The sequence below is a fragment of the Amia ocellicauda genome, chromosome 16, assembly GCF_036373705.1.
Source record: "Amia ocellicauda isolate fAmiCal2 chromosome 16, fAmiCal2.hap1, whole genome shotgun sequence".
Lineage (NCBI taxonomy): Eukaryota > Metazoa > Chordata > Actinopteri > Amiiformes > Amiidae > Amia > Amia ocellicauda.
Genome location: NC_089865.1, coordinates 18,413,349 through 18,428,648, shown reverse-complemented (window position 1 = coordinate 18,428,648; position 15,300 = coordinate 18,413,349). Strand labels below are relative to the sequence as shown.

At 38.7% G+C, this 15,300-nt stretch overlaps 1 protein-coding gene across 5 annotated transcripts in view; it reads left to right on the top strand.

Moving 5' to 3' along the window:
* vps8 (VPS8 subunit of CORVET complex) overlaps window positions 1-15,300 on the top strand; it is a 183,437-nt gene that overhangs the window by 117,484 nt on the left and 50,653 nt on the right. For 4 of the 5 annotated variants that reach the window (XR_010804780.1, XM_066688393.1, XM_066688391.1 and 1 more), the window contains 3 exons: window positions 7,182-7,351; window positions 9,193-9,364; window positions 13,887-13,940. Coding sequence is in view for 4 of the 5 variants with exons in the window: in XM_066688393.1 (XP_066544490.1) it covers window positions 7,182-7,351; window positions 9,193-9,364; window positions 13,887-13,940 (396 nt within the window). In the remaining variant the exon portion in view is untranslated. The remainder of the gene's footprint in view (window positions 1-7,181; window positions 7,352-9,192; window positions 9,365-13,886; window positions 13,941-15,300) is intronic. The other variant, XM_066688392.1, reaches the window with a different exon arrangement.

The window sequence follows — 15,300 nt, the reverse complement described above, 5'->3', positions numbered from 1 at the left end:
ATCAGACGGTGGGTGTCAGCACAGAGAACCCTTTAGTGTTTATTATCTGTTTTTGTTTTTTCTCCCCCACTAAGTTCAAGTATTGTAAGTGTGCTTGTTAAATTTCAGATTACCACCACGTTGGAACACCTGACTTTTCAAAGGTCTTCCTTTGCCTCTTACCTTGTTATGAGTAGCCTAGCAGCTACAAATGCGCTGGACTACAAATTACAAATGAGTTTTGCTGAAATTGTTCAAGGCCAACCATCAACCATCAACCTACAGGCATACGTTTCTTTGTCTTTCCACCCCATGTCATAAAGTGCAATGGTATTGTAGGCCGTGGGGCATGTTATCATTGCCGGTTTGGATGAGAGCAAGGGAATTGATGAGGCTGTGACTATAACAACAACGTACTCACCATTTTCTGCTGCACTTGATACAGTCCCATGATTGAGATCTAAAAAGAGAATAACCCAGGGCACACAGGACATGTGTGGAACATCCTCATAGTGTCATACTCCCATCATGCACTGGAATAGCTTTTTTTCCATTGAACGCAAGGTGGGAGTGTGTGAGTGTTAGTGTGAGACAGGCTGAGGCAATTCTTAAATAGGTGCTGGAAGTTCTGCCAACACCCTTTTTTCCCCCTCTCTCTTATAGACCAATAATCACTCTTGTTTGACCAATAACCTTTAAAGTCCACTTTGCTTATGACCTCCAGCTGCTGAAAGCAAGTGTAAGTTTTGTCTTTGGGAACTCTGAGTGAATAGACAGCTTCATATTGATTTTGTATTCTCTACTGGTTTCTATTGGCAAGGACAAACAAAGTGATCTTCTGCTAAATGTTTTCAGCTGTAGGGCACTTGGCTGTAATTCTTTATCCATTTTCTTTGTATAATTCTGTTTGCTAATATGGGTACTTCTGCAAAATACAGATTATTAAAAATTGGCTTAGTAGTTGTTGTAGAAGTTTTTGCACTGTGTTGTTCTTATGTGTGATACATTGTTGAGCTGTACAGCCTATACCACAACGCAGTAGATTCCTGATAGGGTTCAATTAAAAGCTATTTCTACGGTAAGTTAATTTTGAAAGGGTTCAAATCCTGTTCTTATATTCAAAGGTCCTCTTACAATTCCCACTCTTAAAAATAATAAATTAAGGTCAACTCAAAATCCATTTACTTTAATTTTGCTTTTAAAATTAGTATTTTCACACAAAATAAATGGACTGCTTGGGTGAATTTATATTTAATGTATTTACAATTTCTGAAAGCCGCCACGCAGCACTGAAGAGTCAGTGTTGCTGCTCCTTTTCTCCTTAGGGGATGTTCAAGCATTCAATTCCACAGTGGCAACGCGGAGAACCCCGGCCAATGGCGCTCCAGAAGGCAATTCAATAACCCAGTAACTCCAAAGCAAACAAGTCGTCGCTTAAAAACAAACCTTCAAAGAACAACACTTCAATTTTTCAATGCACAGTTTTCTCTAATACCAAAATAGTCTCAAAGATCCAACTTTCAGTGTAGGATCATAACCAGTTTGAATACAAAGAAGTGATACAGTAACGTACCAGTACATTTACTGCACATTAAAACCAGATTAATTGAAAACAGAAGTGCAGTATCATGGGGTGCTATTGTTTTTCCTCATAATTTCCTCCAGTGTTTTCTTTCTTTTGTCAGACCAGTTCTAAATCATCCTACTTCCTGTTAGCACCTAAATAATGTGCCTGCAGTTTCTTGCATTTACGACTGACTTCTCCCCAGTGTTCGTTCATCACAAGACTCATATATTCAGCCATATTGAGAGAGAGAGCGATATTGGAAGAGGGTAAAACACGTAGCAGCTGCTATTCTTTGAAGCACATATCGGGCTAACGTTTCATTATCCCTTCATCTTGGCCAGATCTTCAGCAGGAGAAACTTTCATCTGACAAGATAAGTGACATTGACTGGATGGGATCTAATTGTGGAAATTGCTGACCTTGAAGACAGTCCATCTGCTGCTATGTACACTGTCTGTGCTTTTCCCTGCAAATTGGGGTTGGGGGTAGAAAGTCACATTTATGTGTCTTGGCTCCAGAAGCAAAGCATGTTACAATAGCATTCTCCTCACAGAATGATTGCCTGGTGCACTTTATCATCAAATCTCTAACACTCTCTCTCGCGTTCTGTGCATTTTTCTCTCTCAGGATTTGAAAAATGGGTTACCTCTACAGACTGTTTGTTTAAGTAGCATATATACTGTAATTTTAGACAACTGTGATGTGAATGGTGGTGCGATCATGGGAAACAACATAGCTGCAATTCAGAAACATGACTTCACAGAATCCAGGCCAGATGTGATTTAGAAGCTTCTATTTTGGACCAGATGAAGACATTGTTGGTGAAAACTTAAATCCATTACAGGCAGCCTAATCCAAGTCAGATATTCATGTATTGGATGTCTTTAAGAATATAGATTTCAGTGACCATCAATTTTTGAGATGCAAGTTAGGCTTTCTTACCTACAGTGATAAAAAAAAGTATTTGATCCCCTGCTGATTTTGTACGTTTGCCCACTGACAAAGAAATGATCAGTCTATAATTTTAATGGTAGGTGTATTTTAACAGTGAGAGACAGAATAACAACAAAAAAATCCAGAAAAACGCATTTCAAAAAAGTTATAAATTGATTTGCATGTTAATGAGTGAAATAAGTATTTGACCCCTTCGACTTAGTACTTGGTGGCAAAACCCTTGTTGGCAATCACAGAGGTCAGACGTTTCTTGTAGTTGGCCACCAGGTTTGCACACATCTCGGGAGGGATTTTGTCCCACTCGTTTTGCAGATCCTCTCCAAGTCATTAAGGTTTCGAGGCTGACGTTTGGCAACTCGAACCTTCAGTTCCCTCCACAGATTTTCTATGGGATTAAGGTGTGGAGACTGGCTAGGCCACTCCAGGACCATAATGTGCTTCTTCTTGAGCCACTCCTTTGTTGCCTTGGCTGTGTGTTTTGGGTCATTGTCATGCTGGAATACTCATCCACGACCCATTTTCAATCCCCAGGCTGAGGGAAGTAGGTTCTCACCTAAGATTTGACGGTACATGGCCCCGTCCATCGTCCCTTTGATGCGGTGCAGTTGTCCTGTCCCCTTAGCAGAAAAACACCCCCAAAGCATAATGTTTCCATCTCCATGTTTGACGGTGGGGATGGTGTTCTTGGGGTCATAGGCAGCATTCCTCCTCCTCCAAACACGGTGAGTTGAGTTGATGCCAAAGAGCTCGATTTTGGTCTCTTCTGACCACAACACTTTCACCCAGTTCTCCTCTGAATCATTCAGATGTTCATTGGCAAACTTCAGACGGGCCTGTACATGTGCTTTTTTGAGCAGGGGGACCTTGCGGGCGCTGCAGGATTTCAGTCCTTCACGGCGTAGTGTGTTACCAATTGTTTTCTTGGTGACTATGGTCCCAGCTGCCTTGAGATCATTAACAAGATCCTCCTGTGTAGTTCTGGGCTGATTCCTCACTGTTCTCATGATCATTGAAACTCCACGAGGTGAGATCTTGCATGGAGCCCCAGACCGAGGGAGACTGACGGTTATTTTGTGTTTCTTCCATTTGTGAATAATCGCACCAACTGTTGTCACCTTCTCACCAAGCTGCTTGGCGATGGTCTTGTAGCCCATTCCAGCCTTGTGTAGGTCTACAATCTTGTCCCTGACATCCTTGGACAGCTCTTTGGTCTTGGCCATGGTGGAGAGTTTGGAATCTGATTGATTGATTACTTCTGTGGACAGGTGTCTTTTATACAGGTAACGAACTGAGATTAGGAGCACTCCCTTTAAGAGAGTGCTCCTAATCTCAGCTCGTTACCTGTATAAAAGACACCTGGGAGCCAGAAATCTTGCTGATTGATAGGGGATCAAATACTTATTTACCTCATTAACATGCATATCAATTTATAACTTTTTTGAAATGTGTTTTTCTGGATTTTTTTGTTTGTTATTCTGTCTCTCACTGTTAAAATACACCTACCATTAAAATTATAGACTGATCATTTCTTTGTCAGTGGGCAAACATACAAAATCAGCAGGGGATCAAATACTTTTTTCCCTCACTGTAGATAGTCCCATAGCCACAAACATTGGGGTCTCCTCTCAACTTTTTGTCAAACCATTTATAACCGTTTATAAAGTATATTTCTAGTGCAGTCCCAGGTTATCGCACGGTAGCATGATGCTGACAGAGCTGTGTGACAGAACGCTAATACCAAATCACGGCACATAACTATATGCTGCTATCAGTGAGTGGGAAGTGACTCTGGGTCCCCTGCTTCTGAGCTGAATTAAAAGATCCACATTTTCTGAGCTGTGCAATGAACACCCCCTATATATCAAATGCAAGGCAGCTGCCAGGGAACTCATAATAGATTGCTTCAAAGTCCACAGCTGTCTGTCAGGGTAGTTGAGCTCTTGTGTGTGTGGGGAGGTGGGGTAATTTCTGCACCTCAGTCCTGTCCAGGCAGCAGTGCAGATGCTACCGTTTCGAATCTCAATTTAGTGACGGTTATACTTACGGAAATTGAAACGGAGTGGCCGGGGCAATGTGCCTGACAAGCGTAACTTCCTTCAAGTGTGGGGAATTAAATCTGGAAATTGATCTGGAAATTGAAGCCGGGCCCCTTCTGTAAATCTGCCCCAGACAGCTGCTGATTAGACGGCCGTGGCGAAGATAAATAAACCCCCCTCCACTCCCCCGAGTTCACAAACAGCCTCCGAGAATTGTGGTAAACTGCAGGGGCACTGCAGTAATGTAAATTACAGAGGTGGGGTCTCGGCACTGCTACAAAGTAATGTAGCTGATTTTCCTCACGGTGCATCTTGGGTCCTTAACTTCAGAGCCACGGTGTCTTCTGTTTTTTTCCTTCTAACTGGGTTTTTACGATGAATCGAACATCTCTTAAGAACTCAGTGTGACGTGAATGTCATAAACATTTGACAAGCTTGATAGAGATATATTATCACAATTTGCCATGCCTTGGTTTCTGGCACACATGTCACATTGGGTTCCTAGGGGAAATATACAATCAAATTGTCATCAAATATTCCTAGAATCCTGACCTGTTCACTGATATAAAAAGACATTCTGGTAAGTGGTCCTCTTTCACCAGAGTTGTACACCCCTGCATTTTCTTACCAACTTTTTCTTTTAATGCAAATTTTCGTATAATACAAATCTAATAATGCAATGTACATGTAATCCTGGTGTCGTGCAGTGTTTTGGTAACTTGTATTCAGTAAGATCACGGGTGATAAGAAGTAAAATGGATCTTTTATCCATAAGTAGATTGTCTTTCCACGGGATATTGTGGTTTTAGCAAAGAAAAAAGCATATTTATCAAGTTATGTCCTGCCAATATGTGTTGCTGTGTTGTTTCTCTGGCACGTACATCTGAAGTCTGCTTCTCTGTATCGTTGCAAACGGATGACTGACATTTTAAAATATAGTTCAGCCTCTCACTTTGGAACAAACTTCCCTACATCTCCGTATTTGCCATATTTTTATATTAACAAAAACTCCAGAAATACTTTCTTTGAGTATCAAAATAGTGTTATGAATGTGAGAGACTTTTAATGGGAACTGTAATCTCACAGCTGTGTGATTGGCAAGGGCCTGGTAAATCAACTCTGCAGGTTGTACAATATAAAGAAAAATACCGTTTTCATTTACTTTTTACAGGACAGCTGAGTAGCTCTGATATTGTTTATCAGTTAAACAATATCTCTTTAGCATAGCAGGCTTGGATGTACCTTAGAGAAACGATGGAGAAAACATTACTCCAGGGGCACTGACCCCCGTGATTCAAAGTAGGGTGAGTGTTCTGTCATTCTATCATTACCTGTTTGAACCACTTATTCTTCAGAGCTGTTTCTATGACAACCTGTTATAGACTGGTGTTTTAAAGCATAACATTGTTGAAATGGTTATATATACGGTCCAGTACTAGAGGATTCAATTTGCTTGGCTCTGTGAGAAATACACTCCCAGGTCCTTTTACAGTTGAATCCTGTATATCACAGATGACTTGCTGTTCAATTTTACAATATTGTATTGGCAATGTATCCCTTTTTTTTTTTTTAATACATTTTACATTTAATTGGAAAATAAAAACATAGGTCAGTTAGTTCAGTAATAATCTATTATGTAATTATTATATTTCTTAGCAGACAAATAAGTTCTGTTCCAGGCTAAGATATTTCCTTGCCTGGAAATATCTTAGCTTACAAACCATGAACCAGATTTCCACAGGACTGACTTTTAATCAGAAAAGGTTTCAATTTAAGAGCAGATGTCTTGTGTTTTTTTCCCTTATTTTTTTACTCTTGTTTTTGCAGTACATCCATATGTCAGCCCCATATTTCTCTCCACTCAACTTAGTTTAAGAATTGAATATAAAAGGCTAGTTACAGCTCCTAGCCAATAGTGGTCTCAGATTGGCACAGCTGCTCACTTTACACTTTACTTTACTTTACGTTACCCAAAGTGACCATAGACAACATCTGAGAAAAAACATCTGTCCCTGGCAGAGTTTAAAGTGCGTGCTATAATCACCAACTATACAAACACACAGCAGACATGGAGCATTCAGAGTCACTGTATTGCCTTCAAACTGAAATGAAGCATTCATAGTAATATGGTAGAAAATGCAGCCTTTTCTCTGCCAGCTATTCCTCCAATCAGATTGGCAAATGCTGGCAGTTGTAAATATGTCAAACAAAGAACCAAAGGCAATCGTGTCATTACAAAGGTTTACTCAGACCAAATGTTATCATTGATTGCAAGAATAGTGTAGACTGATCCGCTAAACAGCAAAAGCCATTGTCCACTTGAATATGTTCCCCTTTTATGTCAGACACTCAGTTGTAAATTGTGTGTAATGTTTTGACAATTCCTTTATATGGGCCCCCTGTTTTGGTCTATAATTAAAAGCTGCCAATTGTCAACCCACTTACCCACAGAAACTGTTGTTTCATAGAAGGGGATAGCACTGTAGTATTTGAGCATATTTCTTTCACACACTATAGAAAAAAAGAGTGCTTGTCTTGGCTAGTGCTAGGAATTCTGCCCAGTCCAGTTCAGTGTCACTCATCCCAAAGGCAGGGACGTCCTCTCCATTCTTTGACCGTTTGTTTCCGGTTGCGTTTCCTGGCAGACCCTCTTGGAGACCACCACCAGCCTCCTAAACCACGACCTGCACTGGTCTCTGTCCCATCTGAGGGCCGCAGTCAGCAGGGGCCTGCACCCCCGCCTGGACTACTGCAGCATCTGCTTGCAACAGTACAAGAGACGGCAAGAGGGTGAGGAGGAAATCATCATCTTCAGGTAGAGATAGACTCCATCTCCCCCCCCCCACACACACACACACACACACACACACACACTGGCACAGCTGGAACGCAGTGTCATTCATCATGGGTGTTATGAGGATTAAATCAATACCTTCTTACCTTCTGAAAAAGTCTGGGACCCCCATTGTTTGACCTATAAAAACCTATACTGGTTTTGATAAGCGTGAAATTAAAATCAATCTTAAGTTTTTTGTCCTTGTTCCTTTGTTCTTTATGGTTCTTTATTAATTCCATTCTGTGCCTTTTGCTCTTCTTATGGGTTTCCTTTATCATCTCTGATGATGGAGAAACCATCTTCTGGCCATCTGAAATATATAGAACATCTCCACGCATTTTAAGAAGGTTCACTGCATCAGGACTGCAGTTAATTGCTCCAGTAACCCGATATGGATTCAGATGTGCTTATAGTAAGCAAGATTTAAATCCCATTAGTTTGTCGATCACCTTAAAAGTACGCTACATTTGATTGGCAATGGTGCATGATGGCTTTTGAATCGATTTCTTTGATGCAGAGCATCAAACAAACTGAACAAAGTCTACGTATCAACCCCGACATTATTATACACTGCATTCCCTAAATTACAATAGCTAGCATTAATATTCTTTTAATGATGAGAAACCGCTATGACTTTTTTTTTTTATCTTATCAAAATACATCTATTACCTAGAGGTTGGATAGGCATTGCTCTTGTTATTTTAACCCTAATATTCATAGGTTAAATATGATGTCGTAGTTCTGCTGGACAAAGTGAAAATGTGTAATTGAATTTCTCCCTTGACATTTCCAAGCAAGGTCATTGAACATCATATGGCAGGATCTGTTGGGAAGGTGAATTGGCTACAAACCTGAACAGAATTTCTCTTTAGCATGGTAGCTGTAATTTCCAAAGATCTTGAATAGATACAGAAATGCAACAATTTGATGTTTGATTCAATCCAAACTACAACCATTATCAAAGTTGAATGATTTAAAAGACGTGAACATGTATTTTTCTCAGAAATGGCAAACTGTAACTGAAAACTAGTAGTCTAGGTGTTGCTTGCGTATGAGATATGTAATTTAGTAATATAACGGCATCAGATGATTTAATGCATGTTTATTATGTTTATAATGGAATAACGTATTGTAGGGAACTAACAATACCTCCTAATATTAAAACAGATGCCTATTTATAGCTGCATGTTTACTTAATGAGTTAACAATTCATTTTGCTATCCACTTTTGTTTGTTTTTGATGTTGGTTGTGTACCTTGCGCTGCCCTTAGCTAAATAAGGAAAAAGAGAGAGTCATATTTTTATCAAATGGATAATTCTGTGACTGAAGGTCACAGGAAGTATAGTATAGATACCTCTCTATTGAACAGTGAATACAGATAAATTATGTACTGCAAGGCTACCCAATCGATACCTCTGGAGTCTCGTGCTATATATAGCACGATTCTTTGATTTTGATTCACAGTAACCTTGGTGTAGGCTTCCTGGAATTCATAGTAAATTATGAAGTAAGTTCAATTATGTTTGAAATCTTGATGAAATGAGTGACTGACTCATAGCCATTCCTCCTTATGTAGTGACTGTATGGCTGCCAAGGACATTTGAATCTATTTGATGTGGTTCATTAACAAAATGGCCAAACAAGACACTGATTCTTTTCAGTGAAGCCTAGTAAAGGTAAAGGGTTCTAATACATGGCTTTTGTTAATGTGTGTTAAGATTTTTCACAGTACTACACAAGGCCACTCCAGTATTCAGAAACGTAAATACACCTAAATGTCGTCTTTTATTTTTATATGATGTTATGTTGTGTCTTTCAGCTGTGGGCACCTCTACCACTGCCAGTGTCTGCAGAGTAAAGATTGTGGGTTGCCAGGAGAGAGACCCTCACGCTGGAGCTGTTATAAGTGCACGTCCAGCAGCCAAGGGGGCCGCGGTGGGGAGAGAGTTGCAGCAGATGCACGCCGGGGCCGGACCACCTCTCTCGCACAGGTCAGTAGCCCGGGAGCAGCTCAGTGGTCCACATTTATTTGAAGATGTTCTCTATATGGTAGACAGTAACACCACTAGTAAAGAGGGCACATTCACATCAGCAGTCTGATGTTTTTTTCTTTTTAGGGAGGGGAAATATTAGATAACTTCAAAAACAAAGTACCCTTTACAGCTCATCCCATTTCCTTCAGTTCACGTCACCATTCTTCCATAAATCATATTGTGCCCTTCTTGAAGTCTTCATTCATAATTGGATCTTTTGTGAATTGTGAGTCTATTGTCTTGATTTCCTGTCCAATTTTGCGGTGGAAGTCTACACAATTACTTACTATAAAACAATTATAGTAATTTATTAAAATGATAATTTATTATAATTATAGGCTGCAGAGTTTGAGAGGGAAAAATACAAACTTCTATTTTTCTACCAAAAATATTTTTTGAACTTCTTATTTGCTGAACTCTTTTCCCCCCTCTTTTCTAAAGATTATGTTCATATTTCTTTCCTGCTTCTTCCTAGGGAATCTTTTAAGCTTACTGCATTTGAGGCATTGCGAGAGATTAATACAGTTCACTCAGTTGAGCAAAGGAAAGTGTTTCTGGATTTGGTTCATTTCTTCAGTTGTTTCTGATAAGAAGTCTATAAAAAATAATGAAGGGAGGTAAACAAATTGCAGCTCTAGTTATTGATAGAGGACGGTGAGGCCGTGCCAAAGCAACACAGCAACTAAATAAAATCCACATTTCTAACCCCTTTTCTCATTGCACAGTTGTCTGTAGTAGTAGCTTTGTATTTCTTCAGCACAGAGAGTATACATATATACATATGTCTACCTCATTACACTAGCTACTGTACATGTTATTACTTCAGTAATATTCAAATCGATTAACTGCCCTAAGTGGATATTTTTGTAAACATTGCCTTCAGAAAGGTATTTGTTATGCTGAATGCTTTCTTACCCTTCTATTGCATTTGAAGTGGATGTGCCCATGCATGTCAAGTGTATGTTTTAGCTTCTGAACTTGGAGTAAGATCAATCTGAGTAAGGAATTCTCACACCTGGCTTTGGTGCCACCCTGGGTATCAACTCTTCAGTTGAATCTCCAAAGCATTTAAAGGGTTTCTAAAGCATTTAATCAAGCAATTAAAGCACTATTACCAGAAGGGCCCTTCAGAGCTGTGTGTGCTTGTTTTGAAGTACAACACCTTAGATATGAATTGTCCAATCCCCCTTTAAGAGCTTCATGTTAGTTGACACTACCTGACCTACTATCATTAGTATAACTTATAATTATACTAAGATTTAGGGCCAAATTAAATCAAAACTTTGACCCACCTGCTAATAGAAAACTACAAACCTGTTAATCATAGCGGCTACATTTATGATTAGAAGAAAGTGTCATCTTACTAAAAATGAAGCCGCAACTGATTGTAGTTCTGTAGTTTTCTATTAGCCGGTGGGCCAAAGTTTTGATTTAATCTGTCCCTTAGTCTGTTTTTGCATCCGGCCCCAGAAGACACCCAGACCGTCTAGAAATTCTGCCATGGGTGTCTACCCTGAAGGGGACCTTTACCTTGTTTTATTTTTGTCTTTTATTTCCTGGCCCAAATCACTTGAGTCACTTAATTTGCACCATCGCACATGTTTCACTTAATGAAGCCTTAGCACACTGGTTACTTTTCTGTCAGCTTTAACCTTCACATGTTTGCCATTACCTCTCTGACAATCAGAGTTCAGGTGACCTTATTACCTGTGACTAACAACAGTCTGTGCAATGTTAAAGACAGGATGTGCTGACTTTTTTTTACGAGAGCATTGGCTACAGCTCCTGTCAAATCCTAGCATCTGCAGGAATTAAACACGCAGAATACTAGGTTTATGTCAAGTGCATGGCACGTAAGTCTATGTCGTTCTGTGAATGTGCTTGTTATAAAACATCAAATACTGGGAAATTAAAAAAAAAAAAAATATATATATATATATATAATATATATATATTTCCTAGTATCCCCCCCACAAAATAATAATAACTCTCACACCTGGAAATATGTGTTCACATCCAGCTGACTGTGTTAATGACAAGCAATCAAAGAAATCTGAAAATTGCAAGTAAGAGCTAATTACTGACAGCAGACAACAGCGTTTGGTGGTGTTTTGCTGTGATGAGCAGAATTGTTCACATTTGGAAAAGTCCCTGCTTGACTGAGTGCTTGATTAAAATGACAGCATCTACTGAGGCTGCTGAGTCTTAGTAACAATTACTGCTCAGTAATTATCTAGGAACTTGTTTAATGTGAGTTTGTATTCTCTTGTTTGCACCAAACTAGAAAGCAAGTGTTCGTGAGTGCGGTATATCCACTGTGTAGAATATCATCCAAAACACTGCACTGTAGTTTCTTGTTAAAGTGCACATACATAGTTTGAGAAGAATGTTGTTGTTTTTGTAATTTTTATAAACTAATTCATAATTCATGAGCATTCGTATTGCCTGCAAGTAGACCTAAACCTTGGCCCGACTCATAAACTATACAAACCGATAGATGTTTTGACGAGTCCGTTATTCAGTTACTCGCTGTATTTAAGAGATGTTCATGACAGTATTTGTATTTGTGTTTGTGTTGCATCTGTTTAGCTGAATGACAACCGCACTAGGGGGGAGCCTTAGGGCTTCAAGATGCCGTGCACTTGAAATTACAAATGGATCTTTATGCCATCTTGAATTTATTGAGGGCAGCAGTATCTGACATACATTACAGTAACTCTTACAGCCTGATTGGAAAAATTAATAGCCTTGGACACTTCTTATTTGTCAGCTACATCAATCATAATTATTCTCATTCAGTGACCCCCCCCCTTTCAAAACATCAAAACAAGACATTACCATAAAGTAATTAACTGAATTGGAATCTGTTTTGGCAAGGTACAGAGTGCAGTATAAATTTACAATTGATACAGATTAGGGCATAATGTAGATTTGTTCACTGAATACCATCCTGTGAATTGATAGTCTTCCCAATTGTGAGTCACCATTTGGAATATGTTAATATAATATTTTCTTTCATCAGAAAAGTGATGCAGTTCAAATTTTGCTTCCAATCATAATATTAAAGACTTATGCCAGGGCTTTACTGAGTTTAATATTCTACTTCATTATGCAGAGTAAGATAATTAAAGATTATTATCATATACCTTGTAAATAGCCTTACATTCAGAATGTTTAATAATAGATAGTTAAACTATATATCTGTACATGAATAGCTGCAAAAGCTCCACTGTAATGTACAAAATGAAAACCAGGACATTGCACAGGTCAGAAAATCACCTTAATCTGCCAGCAGCAGGAGAAAGCATGCGTGATTGTTTTTGAAATGTTTAGTAGCAGTGAACAGACACATTTGAAGCAGGATGTCTTTTTAAAGTTCTTCACAACATATCCCTGTGATTATAGCCTTGGGAGCATTAGGATGTCCTGTTTAGTTCCAGGTAACTTTTACTTTAGATTTTCTTTGTAATTTTTTCTTACAGCAATCATCATCTTAATAGTAACGTCAGTTCCCTTCATAGGCAGGTTGGCATTTCTGTATTATAATAAAAACCTCAAATTTTAAAACCATGGCAAGCTGGCATTGAAATTCTGTCTGAATTGAAGAGACACTTCTCACAAGCTTATGGAGTGGATCAGTGTCTCTTTATTTGTTTTAGTTTCGTCTTTCACTAATGTTGAAAGTTGATGGAGAAAACAACAAGCCTTTAGGTAATCTCTTTTGAGAAACCATACTAGCAACCCATTTAGAAAGCAGACCGTTTAACTCTACCAGTACTACTCTATAGTAGTGCTATAGCCACAAAAGATATCAATTTCAAATGTCCTTTTCGGCATTCACTTCCAATGCAGCATCCAAAGTACTTTGCAATGTCTCTCCATTACCTGCACAACTGCAATGAAGTTAATAACGGGACTAAATGCCCAACTGTCTGACGATAGGAATCTTATCACAGATACTGTTTCGCACCAAGTCAGCACTGAGTTATGAAGACAGTGACAGCATTTTGCAGACGCATATGAAGAGAAAGTCAAGCAGAACCTGCAACTGCTGACTAATTAGTTTCCACTGTTTAAAAAAAATAGCAAGCAGATGTTTTTTTTATTATTTTAACTTTCATGTGAAACTGTTTTGTATACTGTAGCATTTCTTTCCAAAATGACTTTCTACCCCCCACACACACACACACAAGAATAGACAAACTGCTGAGTATTATATTATTATTCTATTCTCTTAAATTAAGCCCTTTTTAATTGTTTCATTTTATTTCTCTCTCTCTTTGTCTCTCCCTCCCTGTAATTGCAGTTTGGTGGATGTAAACGCAGGGGCTTCGATGTATTTCTGTGTGGAGAATTAAATATTATTGATTTATTTGTGCTTTAAGTATTTATATCGTTCTCTCCCTCTGTCTGTCCCCTCCCTTCTTTGATTTTGGTGTACATTGTGAGTGATTTTGTTTTTCGGTAATCTGTGTTTCAGATTAAAGTGGCATCTGCCCACCACACTGCCTTTGGTGACGCTCAAGGAAAAAAGGTAAACTTCATGAGTTTGCTGTGAAAAGCCAATGTGGAGAGTACTGGAAAAATGCCATTAAGCACGTCTGAGTGGCCTTTTAGGTATGGGAATTGAGTTTGTATATCGTCATCCTTCAAAGTCCCAAGAAACACAGTTTAACTATCTGATAAGTCATAAATAAAACGTCAAAAAAAAAAAAATTGCAGCAACTAAAAAGAGGAATCCCAAAACAAAAAAAACAGAAAACATGCAATTATGGTCTGAAGGAAGTAAAGAAGTTTTTTAGCGACTAGCTTTATTTAATTATTTATATGTGTGTGTGTGTGTGTGTGTGTGTGTGTGTGTGTGTGTGTGTGTGTGATATTATAAATGGTGTGTTTTGAGACTAAAATACTATTCTGATACAAAGGTACATTAGTTTCTGAAGGAAAACTTGTAATTTCCTGCCACTCCATTTTACAGCTGCCTGTTCTCATAGATTTATCGCCATGAGGTAGAGAGAGAGTTCTCCTGGATGTAGTTTAAGCCAGCAAAAGAGCAAGTGAAAGCAGGCAGGGAGTTAAAAGCTTAACAAAAGATACAGTTCAGTGGGAGGAAAATAAAAGCATAATTAATTATACAAACAATAATAGCCTGTCATTTTTATTTTATTAATTTTTTTCCTGTTTTCTTTAAGATTACAGGTTGGGAAGTGGTGATTGGTCTTGAAAAGGGTATAAAAAAAAAAAAAAAAAAAAAAAAAGCTTGACTTGATAGCATTTAATCTAGCTGGAGTCACTGATCTGATAATTTCCCAATTAATGTGCCTGTCTCCAACCTTTTTCAAAGAAGAGATAAACCGACCAGGAGCCCGAATCCTTTCACAGTGACAGCTAATGCCATGAAGGTTCCTGTAAACCAGATTAGACGAGATAGCCGTATCTCTGTATTAAAACCCAGGCTACTATTATTAGAGCCAAAGAAAAGGTGCAGAGAGTCATTATTTGCTTCTAATTTAAAGCTGGCATTTGGGAGTGTGTTGCTTTTTGTGAGGCTGACCTCTTATCTCTGCCCCCATGCACTGAAACATCAGTGCTGTATATTCCCCACCAGCTCACATCAAGCACAGCAAGCAAAACAGAACCTCAGAAATGGTGCATGACATTTTGCTGAACATCATGTCTAGTTCATGTCTTACCTGTTTGTTTTTTTGTTTATTTGTTCCCCCACCCCTAATTTCTCGATGAATCCAACCAAGAACTAATTGTCCTCAACATCCTATAAAGAGCTAGCCGAAAGCATTTCACAACAATCTCTGCAGCTTTTGACCTGCAAATGTATCAGTTCCAGAATCGTCTTAAAACTCACTTCGTTATTATGGACAGAAAATATGTACTTT